Source organism: Balaenoptera acutorostrata, chromosome 6 (assembly GCF_949987535.1).
Source record: "Balaenoptera acutorostrata chromosome 6, mBalAcu1.1, whole genome shotgun sequence".
Classification (NCBI taxonomy): Eukaryota; Metazoa; Chordata; class Mammalia; order Artiodactyla; family Balaenopteridae; genus Balaenoptera; species Balaenoptera acutorostrata.
The window spans coordinates 104751759-104771024 of NC_080069.1; the positions used below are offsets into that span (position 1 = coordinate 104751759).

General features: G+C 41.4%; 2 protein-coding genes across 10 annotated transcripts in view; one reads left to right on the forward strand and one right to left on the reverse strand.

Moving 5' to 3' along the window:
• Positions 1 to 15237, reverse strand: part of FKBP15 (FKBP prolyl isomerase family member 15) — a 55133-nt gene extending 39896 nt beyond the window's left edge. For all 7 annotated transcript variants that reach the window (XM_028165473.2, XM_028165471.2, XM_007178186.2 and 4 more), the window contains exons 1-4: positions 15110 to 15237; positions 6646 to 6761; positions 1799 to 1883; positions 1282 to 1351 (exon numbers count right to left, since the gene is read on the reverse strand). In XM_028165473.2, the coding sequence (XP_028021274.2) occupies positions 1282 to 1351; positions 1799 to 1883; positions 6646 to 6761; positions 15110 to 15162 (324 nt within the window). In that variant the 5' untranslated portion in view covers positions 15163 to 15237. The remainder of the gene's footprint in view (positions 1 to 1281; positions 1352 to 1798; positions 1884 to 6645; positions 6762 to 15109) is intronic.
• A 206-nt stretch (positions 15238 to 15443) lies between these two features.
• SLC31A1 (solute carrier family 31 member 1) overlaps positions 15444 to 19266 on the forward strand; it is a 30610-nt gene continuing 26787 nt past the window's right edge. The window contains exons 1-2 of one of the 3 annotated variants that reach the window (XM_007178189.3): positions 15454 to 15600; positions 18118 to 18235. The gene's annotated coding sequence lies outside the window, so the exon portion shown is untranslated. Of the gene's footprint in view, positions 15601 to 18117; positions 18236 to 19266 lie in introns of all 3 variants that reach the window. The other 2 variants (XM_057549425.1, XM_057549426.1) reach the window with 2 other exon arrangements.

Genomic DNA, 19266 nt, shown 5'->3' on the forward strand with positions numbered 1-19266 from the left:
TTATTGTAGGTTTTGTTCAGGTGCGATAATGGCGTAATGGTTGTGTTTTTAAAAATCCTTACCTTGTAGAGATACATACTAAAATATTTATAGCTAAAATTGTATGCTGGAGATTTATTCAAAATAATCTGAGCAGGGGAAGAAGAAAAACAGGCTGCAGTTGAGATGAAACAAAATTAATAACTGCTAGAGTCTGGTAATGGGTATCTGGGTGTTTGTTATTCTAGACCCACTATTTTTATAGGTGTTTCCAAATTTCCAAAATTAAGCTTTTTGTTTGTTTGTTTTTAATACAAATGAGTGTTGTCCATTATGTTAGTTACCCTGAACAGGTCATCTTCTGTCTCAGTGTCTCAGAGTCTCTGAGGTGCATGGACTCCATGTTACCTGGACTTCTGAAATTCTATTATTATTTTTAATAGATTTATTTTATTTATTTGTTTGTGTTTGTTTACTTTTTGGCTGCATTGGGTCTTCATTGCTATGCACGGGCTTTCTCTAGTTGCAGCGAGTGGGGGCTACTCTTTGTTGCAGTGCAAGGGCTACTCATTGCAGTGGCTTCTCTTGTTGCGGAGCACAGGCTCTAGGCGTGCGGGCTTCAGTAGTTGTGGCTTGTGGGCTCTAGAGCGCGGGCTCAGTAGTTGCGGCGCATGGGCTTAGTTGCTCCACGGCATGTGGGATCTTCCCGGACCGGGGCTCGAACCCATGTCCCCTGCATTGGCAGGCGGATTCTTAACCACTGGGCCACCAGGGAAGCCCTTTATTATTTCTTATGCGTACTTCAACAATGTTCAAAACCTTCTGGAGCAGAATTTGAAGCTAGACACAACCCACACAAGGAAATCAGTCTCCGCACTTCTATCCACATCTTTTTGACTCAAACCAATATTTTGCTGTGTGATCGACTACCCAACTCATCAAACTTTCAAAGGATAAATGGTGGTCATGCTCGAAGTGGTACACTAAATGTTGTTCACTACCTAAAAAAAGGATGTCCTCGGTAAATGGTTTACTCTGAAACTCTCCAAATTCTTAAGCTAGATCCATTTCACAAAGGTCAAACTTAATGATTTTGAGCGGTTGAATTTGTTTTAATGCAAAACAGTAAGCAAAATGTGACTATAAATGTTATTATATACCTAACATTAAAAATTCACATTCAGTACAAACAATCAATCTAATCCTCTGATATGTAAGATATCAGAAAAGTCCCGATAAAAACCAGCTCACTGATATGATTTGGGACACTTGAATATACATAAGACAAGGAGGCAATCTTACCTCTCTGGCTGTGTGATTTCCCAGGACTGCAGCACCAAATTTGCCCTGCTTTACATATTGACCATTTGTGCTATAGAAGCAAGAAAAACAGGTATTAATACTTCCTTCAACTAAGTAGAACCAGCTTTCTTTTCTGCCATATAAAGAGGGGAATCTAGTCATTCAGCCTCTAGAAAGGGACAGAGGTGAGCAGTTTATAATTTAAAGCTCATATACAACTTCTTTACTCTTTCAACATCTACTATTCATGATATCTCAGTGGAGTGGCTTTCTTTGAGCGCTTAAAAAGGCAGTTGTTGAGGGTATAAGCAGTTCCTAGAGAGAGCACAAGATAATGGCTCTTCAAAGTTTTGTGTGCAAAATTCTCCAAATGAAACATTAAAAAGCATTACTGATACTTTGTCTATGGCAGGACTGAGTAGCCATTTTGCAATGAACTGAAAGGCTTACTGCAAAAAGCAGGAGCTTAACCCACACACCCACCAACTTTATAAAGTGTTCCTTCTCTGCTACTTACTAGCGATATGCATGGACTGCTGTTGCAACCAATACTGTGGAAGTGCCTGCTGTGGCGGGTGCTGTTTTTGGTGTCGCCTGATTTCCTGAAGACGAAGAGATGAAGCAGAAAACAAAGTTGTCATTCATTTCTTGCTTGAAACTGATTTTTAACCATTAAAGCAGCTTCAAAATTCTTCTTTAGCCTTGCAGTTAGTGTTACAATGCTTTCATGACCATTGTCCTCATTTGATCCACAAAATGGCCCTATGGCCATGTCTGGGGATGAGGAAACTGAGGCTCTAAGCCCCCAAAGTGCCTTGCACAATGACAGTAGCAAGCCTAGGACTAGAACCTAGGATTCTGGCTCCACTCCAAACAAGTCTTTGGGCTGGAAGAGAAGCACTGTCTAGAAAGCAAGGTCACATTCCATCTTCCTTTTCTCCTTCCAATATTCTGACAGCTATAATAAATAAAAATGAAGTTGTTTCCCCTTCCCTTACTTCTGGGGTAGAAAACTTATGATATTCAGATTACATCCATTACTTTACTTTCACAGTGGTATAAAGTAACACTAACATTTAAAAATAATGTATTTAGAGTAAATCACATATTCACACTCACCACATGAATCTGTTGAGAACACAGGCATGGCCACAGCAACCAAGAACTTATTTTCAAAAGTATCCTTGTTTGATTCTTTTTGTTGTTATTAAAAACAAGACAACAGGCCCAAAATGGAGTCACTTAGGATAAGACCCACCCCACCAAACAGAGATTCAACATAATTACAGTTCTGGCTCCCCCAGAAATGGAATCTTAAACCAGAATGATCTGATCAGCACTAGTTAGGTAATCTGTTTGATAGACCTCTGCTATCTCCTGAAGGAAAGTAACCTTGCAATAAGCAACCCACTTTTTTGCCTAGTGTTACACTAGACTCCCCCTTCTGCCTGGTTCCTGCTCCCTTCTGCCTATAAAAGACTTTCATTTTGTCAGAGCCCCTATCTACTAGATTGGATGCTGCTCAATTCGTGAATCGCTGAAGATAGCCAATAAGATCTTTAAAATATACTCAGTTGAATTTTGTTAACAGTATTGAAATACCTTTTTCTGGTTATAGAGTACATGTACAACTGTAGAAAACTTAGCAAATACAGAAACACATAAAAAAAATAACCTATAATCTCACCACCCAAAAATAAACATTAATAATATGATGTATTTATTCCTAGTCCTTTTTCTATACACATAAACTTTCCAGCTTTTTCATCTTTTTTAAAGAAAATTAATGATTTGACAATCTCCTTTTTTCACTTAGTGTAAGCATTTCCTTATACTTTTCAAAACAGTCTCCGAAACACAAAATAGTCCTAAAAACACTTTTTGATGGTTAAATACTATGCTGACTCTACTAGAATTCATCCAATTTCCTATTGTTTGACATTTCTTTGGGCTGTTTCCAATTTTTCTCTATGATAAATAACACTATGATGAGCATCCTTAAAACGCACATTTTTGTATGTACCTCTAATTACTTTCTTAGAATTAATTCCCAAAAATGGAATTATGGCATGCAAGAGTGTGAAAATTTTTAAGGTTTTGTTACAACTTGCCCAAATACCCTTCAGAAATGCCATTACCAGTTTACACTCCCACCAGCAGTATGAGTAGGCCAGCTTTGCATCCCTGCCAGCAGGAGGAGATAATCTTTCTAAATCTTTAGCAATGGGATACGGGTGGCATTAGGGAAAGGGGAATGCCACCTCACTGTTGTTTTCATTTGCATTTATTGATTACAGGGAAGGAGAAATTTAACATTTTCTATAGATTTGTACTGGCCATTTACTTTGTTTTATTTTGATGAATCACCCATTTTATGTTGTTGGCTTATTTTCCTAGTCTGGGTTGTTCTTGTTTTCCTTATTCTTTTGTAAAAACCTACAACATAGTTTTAAACTCAATCAGTACTTTCCAGTTGGATGTAATGCTACAATAAAACTTTCCTCCTGAGAAGCAGTGAATACCAAAAAAAGGAGGAACTAAGGCCTCAGTTATCAGGCCAAGTCTGAAACACAGAAAAATTACTGTCTCCCCAAGGTCAGCCTAGCATCCTCCTTCAGGTTAGTTCAACTTTTCCCAGTACACTCTCATCTCCCTACTTAACGCCCTTGCTCATGGATTTGCTAGAGGGATAAGTGGGTCAGATGCCACAATCATGTGATCTTCTCATTGGTTAAGCATTTCTTCCCCTTGGAAATCAGTACCGTACAGATTCTTGAATTCCCTGCCCATGAGGACTGCTTTTAATATGTGTTTTCAAATCTTTTTTTTTTCCCAAGGAAAGTTTTCTTGAATTATAGTTTTAGGTGCCTGTTTTCCCCATTTTTTTTTTTTTAATTCTTCAGGGAATATACATATGTATATTCCACATGTTGGAAGTTCTTTGCTATCTTCAATATTGGCCACTTTCCTTTCAAAACTTTTTATCTCTTAAATTTTTTAATTCTTATTTTAAAAATGTCCTCCTGTTAACCTTCTATTTCTCTTAAGGCATAATCTGTTGTGTTTATTCATTCTTGTGTTCCTTCTAGTTTAGTCTTCATTTCTGAAATAATTTTTCTGACATCTCTAATTCTTGCCTAAGTCCTGTCACTTACTTCTGAGATTTTAAAATTCTCACTTATGTTCTCATTTCATGTCTTATGTTATTTTCTTAATGGTAATAGGTGGTTGTAGTTTTCATCTATTCAGTAAGAAACATTCTCACAGAGTAGAGCTCTCACTGTAGGGATACTATTCTGTTCCTTGCTCTTACAATAACTTTGCATGGAGTTTGATACTTTTCTATTGTTCACTTTTATGTGAAATTTGCTTTTCTGAACTTTTAGACAGAGGCATGGCTCAGGGTGGCTTTCCTAACTTCATGGAACCCACTCTTCTGTTGCCATACAGAGTTCAAAAAAGCGGGAAGAGAGGGCTTCCTCCTGAGACTTCCTGATTCTATTCTAGAGCTACTTTTATCTGGATCTTTTCTTCTTCACTTTTAATATCCCGATCCTCCTTCATTTTAATTCCACTCTCAGCAGGTCCTACTCAGGGTGGGGACCTCTCCTGGAAGGTCACCATAGTGGATGAGTTTCAACACTTCAGAGGAGCAAGACTGCTCCTGTTCTAGTCACCATCATCAACCCCTTGTACTTACCCGTAACTAAAATGGGCAAAATGCTTTGCAGTTCCAGCTTGGCCTGCCACATTCCCCATGAACACCTGTTGGCTACTTTGGGTTCGCCCATTCTCAGATTCAAATATTCTCCCATTGCTTCCTTGTTTTCTCCCATGCAAATGTTGACACCATGCAAACCTTGTGTCCATACCTGCTTGTATTGGGGGGGGTTCAGGAGGATACCTTTTCAATTGGTTTTATTGGAAATATTATCCAAGGTTTGCCCAGTTGCTCTGTTTTTCTAGAGATCTGAAGAGATTCAAGAACTATGCTGCAGCCACCTCCTTCCCCAAAAAGACTTGTTAAATAAATACTCTTTGAACACAGAGCGTCTCCTGTATTGCAAGTTTTTACTTTATTTGTAAATGCCCACGTAAGACAGTAGTATAGGTAATTTTTAAGTTGAAATGCCTCTATAATTCCCCTTTAAAAGTATAATTAACTCATAGTTGTTGTTTTCTAATTTTAAAAAGCAAGTTACTTCATCGGGTGGGGACTGAGATTGTTTGTTTTTATCCACATTCATTAACTCAACCACTTTAAACTGAGTTAGAAGTACACTGCTGAGAAGAGAGGTGCCACAGGAAACGTAAAAGCATAGCCTACTAGAAATCTGGCCAGGTTATGGCTTGGAGAACAGGGCCAGCAATCCACAGCAAAGCTGCCAAAAGTGACAGGTAAGACTTAGAGCAGGGGTCAGCAAACACTGTATGTAAAGGGCCAAACAGTAAATATTTTAGGCTATGGGCCATACAGTATCTGTTGCAACTGTTCAACTCTAAATATCCTAACAACATCCTCAGTGTTGGCATTGCGCCTAGCATGTAAAAGACATTCAATACTTTCTTCTTCATTCAACAAATATTTAATTTAATGTCCCTTACCACCTGTTCTGCTCTGGGCTATTTCTATCAGTCCCTCACTCCTCTTCAGATTCTTGCACAAAGACAGCAAAGTGCAGAGGATGGCAGACAAGCTTTGGAGTGAGTCAGATCAGGGTTCAAATTTCAACTCTGTCACTCACTGCTGTCTGACCTTAACCATGTGCCTAAACCTCTCTGAGCCTCTAAAATGGTGGTAGTCTCACTTATTTCACAGAATTGTTGTGAGAATTAAATAAGACAATCTAGGTGAAGCACCTGAGACCAAACACATAGCAGGTATTTTAGAAATATTAGTCCCCCCTTTTCTCCTTTCGTTCAACAAATTTTCATTCAATATGTCTTGTGTTCATCCTGATGAAATGTTCAGGGGATACAGCATTGAGTATCATTCTCTAGTTGGGAAAAATTCACTGTCAGCATACATCTAACCCACCCAGGTGAAAGATGGGAAAAGCAGCTCTTCCTTCTTTCCAAAATATTGGACGGTGCCTATGTAGAGCACCCTGAGCAAAGTTTTGGAGAGTGGTGTCCACATGGGGCAGAAGAGCTTGCCTGTGACCTTCCTCCATCAGTTTCCAAAAAGCAGCATACTACCTAGCCGCCGGAATTCAGGATCTCAGAGCTCAGAGCAGCATGCACCTCACTGGTGGTGAGCTTGGCCAGGCTGATCAAGGAGGGAAAACCTGGCATGTCACTTTTAGAAGATTGTTTATCATTCCAACTAACCTGTCAGGGGCCAATCCTAACCTCTTAACTTACCTGTTGGTGCTGTTCCCTGGCCTTTCTTAGGCTGCTTTGGGGCTGTGTAGTGGAAGAATTCATTTCCATGGCCAGCAGCTGCCTGATCCAGTCCGAAAAGAGAGGCCAATCTGGTACTGTTAGTAGAAAATGAAAATGACATTTCATTTGACATATCTCAAACCTGGAATCATTATAAAAGCTGCTCATGCTCCAACCTCAAACAAATACCTCCTTGACTATATATCCCACCACTCAGTATCAGAAGCGGCAACTAAGTCTCTTTGAAATCAAGATTGTATCTCTGATATGAACAGCATCAAATGACCTTGCCCATCCACAGGACTTTGGTCAAGGCATCTCTTCTTTCTGGACCTCAGTTTCTGCATCTGTAAATTAAGGTGATTAGTCCAGGTGCTCTCCTTTAGCAAGTCATAGTTTCCTATTTTTCACTAGTTTATTACATTGAAGTAAAACTGTATTACAGGGAATTCCCTGGTGGTCCAGTGGTTAGGACCCCATGCTTTCAAAAAATAAAAAAGAAAGAAAGAAAGAAAATCACCACCTTTAAAAAAAAAAAACCGTATTACAAACTTACTGCATCAAACATAGTCCCATATATGATTTCATCTTTTATCTTTCACAGCAGAACCATTCTTTTATCATCCCTTGTGATGAATCTTACGAACTATTCCACTGAAACTTTTCTTACTAAAATCACCAACAACCTCTTTGTTAATAAACAGTTTATCGGTCCTTATCTTATTTGGCTTTCATGCTGCCTTTTTACACTGTCAACTAACTTGTTCTTCTTTAAACAAACTCTTCTTCTGACTTCTGTGGGGATACCTGCAGGGGTGGGAGGAGGGACCAGCCCAAATAAGACATCAATAAATGTTAATGGGATCCCTCTCTTATTGTCTTTCCATCTCTCTGGCTCCTCATTTAACTCCTTGGATTCTTCTACTATTGCCCAACCTTTAAATATCCATGTCCCCAAGATTTCATACTCTCTCTCCCTTGGCAATCTAATTTATTTACCTTGATATCAGTGCTATCCAAATTCTGATGGTGCTCAAATCTGTATTCCTAGCCCAGAATTTGTTCCTGAGTGCAGACAACATAGATATCCCACAGGGAACACAAATGCAACATGTCCAAACCAGAACTCATATCTTCCAATGCCCACTGCCAATGCCCACTGCCCAGCAAAACCTGTTCTTACTCTTGTGCTCCCTCTCTTGATGAATGACATTTTGTGTCAGGATCCTCAAGACTGCCCCCAGGCTCAGTGATTTGCTAGAAGGACTCACTGGACTTACCATACAGTTATAGCATGATATATAATATACATATATATATATAATATATATATACTCAGGCCTAAGGTCTATTACAAGGAAATGATACACACCAAAATCAGCAAAGGAAAAAGGCACACTGGAGCAAAGTCCAGAGGAAACCAGGAACAAAATTCCAGGAGTCCTCTTCCAGTGGAGTAACACGGGACATGTTACATTCCTCCAGCAATAAGTTGTAACAACATGTGTGAGACTGGTCTGCCAGGAAAGCTCATTAGGCACTCAGTGCCCAAGGTTTTTGATTGTGGGCTAGTCACATAGAAACCTTCTAACATGTACCAAAATTCTAGACTCCCAGAAGGAAGACAAGATTCAGTAATAAACCATATCGTCTATACAAACAGTTTAGGCACAGTGAGCCGCTCTTAGCATTTGTGGAAAGCTGTAGTGTGGGGAACTGTTTACCAATCGAGTTTCCAGCTGCCAGCCAACCCTGTAAGCAAGACTTTCTAAGGATAACAGTCTCAGGTCTACTATGTTAACCCTTTTCTGCAAACATCCACAACCAAAACTGAAATCTGGGCATCGACCTTGACTTTTCTTTCCCCTGGTGTTCATGACCAATCCTCAAGTCCATTTGATCTTACTTGCTATTTCTCGAACTCGTTCACTTCTCCCCAGCCTCACTGCCACTTGCCTACTTCAGACCACCATCACATCTACAGAGCTTGAATTCCTGCAGCCACCTCCTGTCTTATCTCTCTGCCCTGGTCGTGTCTGCTTCTTATCCATCCTTCCCACTGCACCCACAGTGACCTTTCTCAAAACCAAATTTGACCAAGTCTCTTTCCTCCTTAAAACTCTCAATGACACCTCAATATTACCAAGATAAAAGTCCAAACTCCATAAGACAGTTTTACAAGCCCCTTCAAGACCGCAACTCTCCTTACCTCCCCAGCTTCCTATCTGACCATTTCTCATCTCCAACTGCGTGCTACAGTCACACTGTGAAACTTTTAATTTCTCATATAAGGCAAGATCTTTCTAATCTCCAGCCTTTGGATATGCTGTTCTCTCTGCCTGAAACATTCTTCCCCTGGAAGCTGACCCTTAATCTCAAAGTCTCGGTTAGGTGATCTTCCTTGGGGCTCCCATAGAACTCTATACTTCATTCATTCAAGAAATATGCATCAGACACTGTGTTAAGTGCTGGGTATACATTGGTGAGCAAAACTCGGTTCTGTTTTCAAGTAGCTTACATACTCTAACAAGGGAATTAGGTATGTACTATATAATTGCAAACTATAACATGAGATATATAACAAGCAGCTGTTATATGGAGTTACACTCCATAGAGATTAATAAAACTTATTCAGTCTTTATCATCTAACATGGTAATTGGTTACTGTTAAATACTGAAACATCCCAACAACTTTTTTTGGTCTTTTTTCCCTGATAATTTTAATGTATAATACATACTACCATTTTGCAAAATAAATTTAATATGATTTGAAACTATTACCTTGTTTTCTCAAGGTAGTGTTGAGTTTCCTGTAAATGGGGCCAACAATGCCTACTTTAAAGGACTAAGAGGTTTAAATGATATTGCAATTGTAGAGAGCAGTTTTGGCCTACAATAAGACATCAACAAATGCTAATGAAATTCAGAAAAGACCAAGAGTTCTCCTTTTACCCAGGGCAATCTGAGCAGATTCCCTAAAAGAATAAGATTCTAGGAATTTGAGCAATGCCTTTAACCTTGTGAAAAATTTACAAAGCTTAGAACCTAGTTAAGATTAACAGATTATGCACAAATCATTGATAAGAAAGAATGTCCTTGGTAGCTTCAGTAAACTATGGGTATTGGATTTGCTGTTTTAATTTTGCAAGTGTGTTTTGTTTTTTTTTTCAATGTAAAGACAAAACTGTTGTAGGTAAACTAAGTTTCCACAGATGCCCCAAAGGGCAGCCAATTGATGATTGCAAAATCAATCCAAAAGCCAGGTCAACCTAATTATCTTTCAGATTAATTCTACTTTCTATTAATTTTTTAAAATGAACTCTACACAGTCTTAGGGGCATAGGTTTTTTGTAAATTATTACACTTTCCACTTCTGAAGTGTTTTCAAATGTACACATCTCCCTAACTATGTTAGCAAGAATGAGCTTGCTAACTCTGGACTTTAGTCTCTAAGTTTATAATTCATAGGAAAAGTCATTCCAGCATTAATCACATTTAAAAAATAACTGTTGGACTTACCTGGTGGCACAGTGGTTGGGAGTCTGCCTGTCAATGCAGGGGACACGGGTTCGATCCCTGGTCCAGGAAGATCCCACATGCCGCAAAGCAACTGAGCCCGTGTGCCACAACTACTGAGCCTGCGCTCTAGAGGCCGCGAGCCAGAACTACTGAAGCCCGCGTGCCCTAGAGCCTGCACCCTGCAACTACTGAGCCCATGTGCCGCAACTACTGAAGACCTCACGCTCTAGGGTCCGCGTGCCGCAACTACTGAGCCTGCAACTACTGAAGCACACATGCCTAAAGCCTGTGTTCCACAACAAGAGACGGCACCACAATGAGAAGCCCGTGCACTGCAACGAAGAGTAGTCCCCGCTTGCCGCAACTAGAGAAAGCCTGTGCACAGCAACGATGACCCAACACAGCCAAAAAATAAAAAAGATTTGTTTAATTTTAAAAATTTAAAAAATAAAAAATAAATGTTAGCCTGTGCATTTAGTTATCAAAATCTTATCTAACCTTAATTTTATACTCCTTTTCTTTTCTCATTAAAAACAGTAATACAGGGCTTCCCTGGTGGCGCAGTGGTTAAGAATCTGCCTGCCAATGCAGGGGACATGGGTTCGAGCCCTGGTCTGGGAAGATCCCACATGCCGCGGAGCAAATGGGCCCATGAGCCACAACTACTGAGCCTGCGCGTCTGGAGCCTGTGCTCCGCAACGGGAGAGGTTGCGACAGTGAGAGGCCCGCGCACCGTGATGAAGAGTGGCCCCCACTCGCCACAACTGGAGAAAGCCCTCGCACAGAAACGAAGACCCAACACAGCCAAAAATAAATAAATTAATTAAAACAAAACAAAACAAAAAAAACCCCCAGTAATACAGGACTTCTCTGGTGGTGCAGTGGTTAAGAAACTGCCTGCCAATGCAGGGGACATGGGTTCAAGCCCTCGTCCGGGAAGATCCCACATGCCGCAGAGCAACTAAGCCCATGCACCACAACTACTGAGCCTGTGCTCTAGAGCCCGCGAGCCACAACTACGGAGCCCGCATGCCACAACTACTGAAGCCCGCGAGCCTAGAGCCCATGCTCCGCAACAAGAGAAGCCACCGCAATGAGAAGCCCGCACACCGTAACAAAGAGTAGCCCCTGCTCACCACAACTAGAGAAAGCCCACGTGCAGCAACGAAGACCCACGCGGCCAAAAATAAAAAACCAAACAACAAAACAGTAATACATGCATTTATGATGTATCAGTGTATTTTAATAAACGGGGACTCTTTCGGTTGTTCAAGTACTTCTTTTCCAAACTGTGTTATCAAACATTTACTTCTATAATAATAATAAGGCATACAGGCAGTCTGGTGGAAATCTGCTTGCCTGATTTCAAATCTAGGTTCTTCTACTTTTTAGCCGTTTGACCTTGAGCAACTTTCCTCTCTCAGCCTTAATTTCCCATTTGTAAAATGAGTATAATATTAGTAAAAACTGCCTCAGAGAGTAGTAGAAAGAAATTAATACAATACTGTATATATAGTACTTAGTACAGTACCTTACACAAAGTACACAATATGTTTTATACACATGTGTACACACCCTATTACCTTAAAATGTTGATTCAACTCAGATACCTCTAGAAGGAAGAAACCATGCTTGATCAGTGCACAAACTGACCTCCAACTATAAGCTGATATTAGCATAAATACAAACTACAGGATTGGGAAAAGTCTCAAAGATCACCTAGAGCAACCCCATTACTTAATAGACTGGGGAATGGAGAGTCAAGGATGGTAAGTGACTTGTCCATAAAGTCACACTCCTAACTGGGGGCAGAATCAACATCAGAATCTAGGCTTTTCTGTATCTTTTACAGAACTTGAAAATGCTTTCTGATGATCAGTTCCAGATTTCTTTTTTCTACCTCTACACTGGTGATTTATCATCATTATGCTAATCAGATTTGCCTACATATAACTTTTTTTTTTTTTTTTTACAGCACCGCGTGGCATGTGGGATCTTAGTTCCCCAACCAGGGATCGAACCCATGCCCCCTGCATTGGAAGCAGGGAGTCTTAACCACTGGACCACCAGGGAAGTCCCTGCCTAGATATAACTTTTATATAATCTACAACACAAGTATATACATTACTGGCCCCTTAAGAATGCTTTTTGATTATCATTATTGGATTGTTTTATTCTACTACTAAACTGGAAGCTTCTTAGGGGCAGGAACTGTTCCCTATTCCTATCTGTATTAGCTGAAGCCAAGTACCATACACTTAGTAGGCATTCACATATTTCTTCATTTCAAAGTCTCAAAGGAAAGAAAGGGCTAAGACCAAAACAAAAAACAAAAAAAACCCCCACAAACCTCCTGATTACCACTTTACTATTGCTAGGTTAACCATGGACCAGGAGGCCTGGAAATTTGGAACACAGATTATCAATCATCTAGACAGCCATCCTAGGCACTAATACTCTCACTTCTATTAGGCTTGACTATCTTAAGTGGAATCAAGTAAGTCACACATTTAAGTCAAGATACTTAAAAAATAATAATCAAGTAATATTTACAGTAAATTACAGTTGTACAAGAGGAACTGAGAAGCAGCCGCAGTACTCACAGTCATATGTTTTACTTCCTTAGAGAAAACTGACAAAGGAATAGCTGAATCAGGGAATGTTGGTGAAACTTTCTGTATTCTCAATCTTAAACTTGATTTAGTTTTTCTGGTTATTACTGGGAACAAAAATAAGTTACCTGTATAACTTTGTTTACTAAGCCTTTTATCATTCAATTAGCCGTTGTCTGTGTTTAGGAGTACAGTCTCCTGCCTAGAACTAGTTTCTCAGGTCGTTGAGGAGCCTGCAAAGGAAATCAGCATAGCTGAGCCACCAAGAACTTATCTCAGGCCAGGAACCTGGAAGAGCACATGACTGTGGTTATCCACCCAGGAATTTTCAGTCAGCAGTGTACTGCTTGTTGCATCAAAGCTGGAAGCCCTAAACTCTACTCAAGATTCTTTAATAACCTATATGGAAAAAGAATCTGAAAAAGAATGGAGATATATATATATATGTATAATTGAAATACTTTGCTGTACACCTGAAACTAACACAACATTGTAAATCCACTATACTCCAATATAAAATAAAAATTAAATTAAAAATAAAGTTGGGAGCCCTAACATTCATTTACAGACTTCCCTCAAAGACTTTCACCTAGTGAAGAATGTGAATTTAAAGTATATCTTGTGGGCTTCCCTGATGGCACAGTGGTTAAGAATCCGCCTCCCAATGAAAGGGACACGGGTTCGAGCCCTGATCCGGGAAGATCTTACATGCCACGGAGCAACTAAGCCCTTGTGCCACAACTACTGAGCCTGAGCTCTAGAGCCCGCGAGCCACAACTACTGAGAAAGGCCGCGCTCCGCAACAAGAGTAGCCCCTGCTCGCCGCAACTACAGAAAGCCCGCGCGCACCAACGAAGACCCAACACAGACAAAAATAAATAAATAAATAAATTTATTAAAAATAAATAAAGTATATTTTGTAAACTTTCAAAAGGCACAGCCATTTACAAAACAGGTTTGCCTGAAAAAACATTAATTCAAATGGCTGACTACATAGTCAACAGCAACAGGCTGGATGTGTGGAAATAGTGAATGTTTTGGGTGGAGTAGGGAAAAAAGGAACCAAAGCACTGCTTAACTCTAAAATAATTGAGCAACTGAAAGAACTCAAGGGGGAACTAAGTGGATGGAGGGCATCCAAAGTGAGGGTAGGGGTGGAACAGGGCAGTGAGAGTGAAAAAAGGACTCAGGATGGCTAATGTAGAGCTGATCACAGTGTAAGTCAAAAGATCCTATTTAAGACCAAAAGAGAGCCAGTGTCGTTTTAGGTCAATCACGTACTGGACTCTCCACCAGGACTAGAAGCAACCTGAGACCAGAGAGAGCAGCTTAATCATTTTTGTAACCTCTAAGTATTTAGTAGAATGAGGAGTATATATTGGTGTATTCATCATTCTTCAGTACATTCTTAAATTGGTTAAACAGATGTTCAAAGAAAGACTCTGCAAGGATCAGAACTTGGCAGCTCACAAGTTTGAAGGGAGTCAAGCTGTTTACCAACACAACACAAGGGAAAAGGCTAAATTGATTAGTGGAAGAGAGAAAGCCCTGCCTCTTGAAGACCTGTACCCCAGGCTAGTTTATATAGTGACTGGGAACAGGGGACAGCTACTGCAGTTTCTTACACTGGTTTTAAGCTTTACAGTGCAATTTCACAGTCATTATTCACTCAGTAGGCACCTCCTGAGCACTCACTATGTGCCAGGAACCATACCGAGGGCAGAACGCTATGAACAACGTAAACAGTTCTTGTCTTGTCAGGGCTCAAAATCTAGTAGGTTCTGTGTACAAAGATAAAGGTAAACACACCTAGTTGTGGGAATAAGTAAGAGAAAGCAATTTATTCTGCCTGGGGCCGTGGGAGAAAGGAAAGCACCAAAAAAGTGACATCCGAGCTAGGCCTTGAAGGATGCTGAAGCTGACGCACCAGCGCCAATTCTGAAGTGTCACCGCCTTGTCCACGGAGAAGAGAAAGTCTCATATAGGCACCAGCTGACTCATAAAAACTCTGAGACAGGTATTTTCATCAATAATCACCCCCATTTCACAGAAGGAGAAACTGTGACCCCGAAAGCAAAAGTCGAACCCCAGGGTCCTACCGCGCGTCAGGGGAGATGCCAGGTCCAGAATCCAGGTGGACAGACGCAGCACAGCTTCGAGCTCTGCCTGGATTCTGAGACCTGTGGAGCACCGGAATGTGGCAAGCCTCTGGACCCGGAAGTTGGGAAGAGGTCTGATAAGAGAGCGGCCCCTCCAACCGAATGGCCAGGATCTCTCAGCCACGCCCTCTGCCCCACGCGTGTGTCACTCACCCGCCGCTAGGCGAGAGGAAGTCGGTGTCGTCTTCGTCGCCCGCACCGAACATCGCGCCGCCTTTCGCCCCGCTTCTGGAAGGAAGTCGGAGGGTTTCCAGAGCCTTTCACCGCCGACGTCGTAAAACGCCGCCGCGCCGTGCTGTTTTCCGGCAGGACGAACTCTCGCACGGTGAGTCGGCCAGGAGGAGACTAGGTTCTGGAGAAGGTGGAGCAAAGGCAAATGAGAGGACCTGGAGGGGGAGGCACGCCCCGTGACGAAAGGCTTCTCCGGCCCTCAGAGGCGGCGAGACGCACAGGCGCTCCGAAACCCTGCGCGGCGATTGGCCAGAGAGGCAGGGGGCGGGGTAGGGGCGGGAATCGGCGCTTCGGTGGCGGTCTTGGACACGTCGAGAGGGTCAGAAGTGGAGGGGGCTTCTGAAGAGTCCTGGGCGTGTGACAGAATAAGGTTCTGAGAGGGAGGCGCCGGTGGCGGGACTCGATCTGGGAAGGTAAGGCCTCTCCCGCCCCTCTCGCAACCCTGGCAGGAGCACAGTTCTTTCCCCTCCGAGACGAGGACCTCCGCGCCACTCTTCTCAGCTCGGCGAAAGGAAAAAGGGCCCGGGACTGGAGGTCTGGAGACCTGAGCTTTCGGCCCGGCCCCCATAGTGACATAACCGGAGTAACCTTGGGGCAAGGTATTCCGTGCCTCAGTTTCCCCGTCTGTAAAACCAGCCTGATTCCCTCTGCCGCTTGTCCCCTGTGGCCGCCCTCGCTATTTATTCAACGGGTTATTTGTCCAGTGCTACCGTGTGCCGACTGGTCAAGAAGCTTTAAGACCTCAGAGGTCATCGAATTCAATCCCGGTCTTCTCATAATCCCAGACTTTACAGGTAGGGAAAGAGAGGAACTAAGCACTTGGATGACTAGTCCGAGGTCACACAGAGTAAAGGGCAGCCTGGGGCTGGATCCCTAGTCTCTTGATTCGGGAATTAGCAGGCTGCCGGGTCAACAAGAACCTTACCAGTCCTTAAGTACTGTATTCTCTCACAGAGTGGTTATTGCTCCACTGTGGCATACATCTGGAGAGAAGTCCCCTCCCTAGAGTCCACCTATGCAGGTGATCAGGAGAGCTGGAATGTTCTGGGGGTGGGTGATGGAAAGGAGGAAAATTCAGAAGCTGAAAACCCCCTGCACCAACCTTGGCCTGGGTTTTGCTTAGTCTTCTTGGCACAGACCTAAGACAACATCAATTGCTGTCGACTTCTCTGCCTCCGGTTTCCACCCTCTCTGTATCTTATATATGCATTTCTTTGGTTAACCTGTGGTCATTCTTGGAACAATCTCGGGGTAGGCCTGGCTTAGCGGAGGTGTGGATAAGCAGATCATGTCCCACTGTAGCTTCTGTTTCCGTAGATCTCAGGAGTGCTTTCACTCTGGGCTTCTCCTCTCAATCAGATTAGTACAACAGGTGTCCCTTACCTGAATGTTTTAATCTGTTAGCATGAAATCAAAGTGAAGTGGTTGGTAGCTCCTTCTCAGAGATTTTATACCTCTTGGCACTTGCCTTGTTCTGCTTCTTATTATAGTTTGTGTGCTTCTACTAAATTGTAAGCTCCTCAAGGACGATGACAGTTTTATTAATCTTGGTGTCTCCTGTGTCACAGAGCACTATGCCTTCTTGCCCGTAATGGGTCCTCATTAATTCTTTGTTAGACCAAGTAGTGGAATTCATCCTTGTTTCCTTATTCCTTAATTTATTCCCTTAGGATATTTTTTTCCGTGTGACCCAGAGAGCCCAGCAATGGCTCTTGCCTTTTATAGGTAGCTTCCAGAAACATAAAAATGCTGTACTAGCTGTGAACTGTCTGTGTTGCTTAGTCTCTTGTGTCAGTTGAAGATGATTTTCCTATTGTTTAAAGCTCTAGGGGAGAGGAAAGAGAAATAGGATAGCTAAAAATATTATATGTAGGTCTAATTTTTGTTAGCAGAGTATTCCTCTGTTAAACTGAAGGATAGGGCTGTTGTCTGCTTCCTGTGTTTATTTTACAGATTAAGATGGTTAAAGCAGTGAAGGCTGACAGTGTTAAAGCAATGATGCAACTGGAATCTAAGCGCTGGAACTGGAACCCTTTGTGGTAGCTCTCTGTTAAATGTGAGCTTGGCAACTCTCAGGAAAAAAAAAAAAAGAATAAGCTGCATAAGTAACAGCTCTTTCTTACCCCTCTCCCCAGTACTGGTCATTGTCATTCCAGCACCACAACATCTGAATAGTGCTTTTTAAAAATGCTAAAGGGGGGAAAAATGCTAAAGGGAATCATTGAGCACTTATTTTGCATTCTTGAGTTGGGGGTGTTTTTATCCAGGGTGTTTAAGTCGCCTTTCTAGATAGGCTGGAATCCTAAAATCTGGATCAGCCTTTTTGGTGATGGAAACACCACAAATATGGGTGCCCAGATCGCCACTGTGGGACACAGCTGCTGGTTCTGATTGGCAGTATGAGGAAGGGGAAGATAGTGGTGAGGCTTCCTCAGTCTTCCAGGCTTTGAACTGCAGGATTGAGTGTACCTAAAAAGCCACTGTCTTCCTGAAGTAGAATACTGGACTAGGAATCAGGAAACCTGAATTCCTGTCCCAGCCCTTCTAACTCGCTCTGAGCTTGGGCCAGGCTCCCTAAACACTCCCAGTTATCTATCAAATAGTACTGCTGGGAGGTAAATAGGCACAACCCTGTCTCAAGTTTAAATAAAGCATTTTTGTTTGTTTTGCTTAAGTATACAGCTTTTAGATGTGTTTATAAAATGTATTGACCCCCCTGAAGATTAACCAGAAAGCATCAATTTTAACAATTCCTTGAATTATCAGCAATTTTGCTACAATTTAGATGACAATTTTTATATACAGGTACACCTATATTAATCTGTTCTGGTGGATGCATTTTAAAATTAATAGTTTAAAATTATAACCAAGTTAGATCTTAGGTGTGGTGTTAAGGATGTGAATTGAACGTAGGTTTGGGGGGGGTATAGTGTTCTTTTTGTTCAGTCACTGAAACAGAAGAACGTCAGAACACAATTCAAGAAACATCACCTGAAAACCTGCTATGTATACACGCTGTGCTGGGTGTTGCCTGGGATGAGAAAATGAGTAAGTCAATGTTCCTGTCCTCAAAGTGCTTATAGTTGAATAATGGCGATAATTGAAGTATACAAATAGCCATAATAGAAGATATAGCAAAGTAAGTCTTATAAGTAGAAATTAATGATTGTAGGATATCAAAGGAAGAAGAGATCAAATCTACATAGTTTGGAGGAAGGTGTGGGTTAGATAGTGGGCTTTGAAGATGAGTGGGATTCCAAGTGGAAGTAAGGAAGTAAGGCTTTCTAGGTTGAAGGGAAAAGTTAACTGAAAAAAAGTAAGTGAAAGCAGGGAATCATACAGATATTAGTTACCCGTAGATCTTAAACATTTTATTTTAACTTAAAACTTAAACATCTTTTTGCCATTCTTTTGACATCAGCCTTTTCTTGGAGCGTGGGTCTCAGGGATCTGCAAACTACAGTGTGAGGGCTAAATCTTGTCCTAGCCTGCTGCCTGTTTCTGTAAATAAAGTTTTATTGGAACACAGCCTTGCTCACTTGTTTATGTATTATCTGTGGCTACTTTCACATACAAGGTGGAGTGGAGTATAGTTATGTGTATCTTTATCTAGTCTTTCCTAAGCTTTCAACTTGTATAGCATAGTAGTTAAATCTCTGGAGCCAAATTGTTTTCCCACTTTTGAGTTGTATAGGCCTTGGGCATGTTGTTCAGTCTCCTCCTTTGTGAAATAGGGACAATAATAGTATCTAGTTCCCAGGGCTCTTATGAAGATTATGTGAGTTAATTCACGTAAAACACTTAGAACAGTGCCTGGCAGGTAGTAAGTACTCAGTTAATATTAGCTGCTGCTGTTGTTTTCCTCTTCACATTTATACTTCATTGCTTTATATAATACTTTATTAAATTATATATTTAGAATAATAAACACAATTGGCATAAATTGTTTTGTGAATAAACACAACTGACACCCTCAATAAGCACATAATTTCACTGAGAGGGAGAGCAGAAGTGTTGCTCCCATGATACTGGAGAATAGCCTAGCTGATGTGTGATCAGTTAAATTGGTTAAGAGAGTT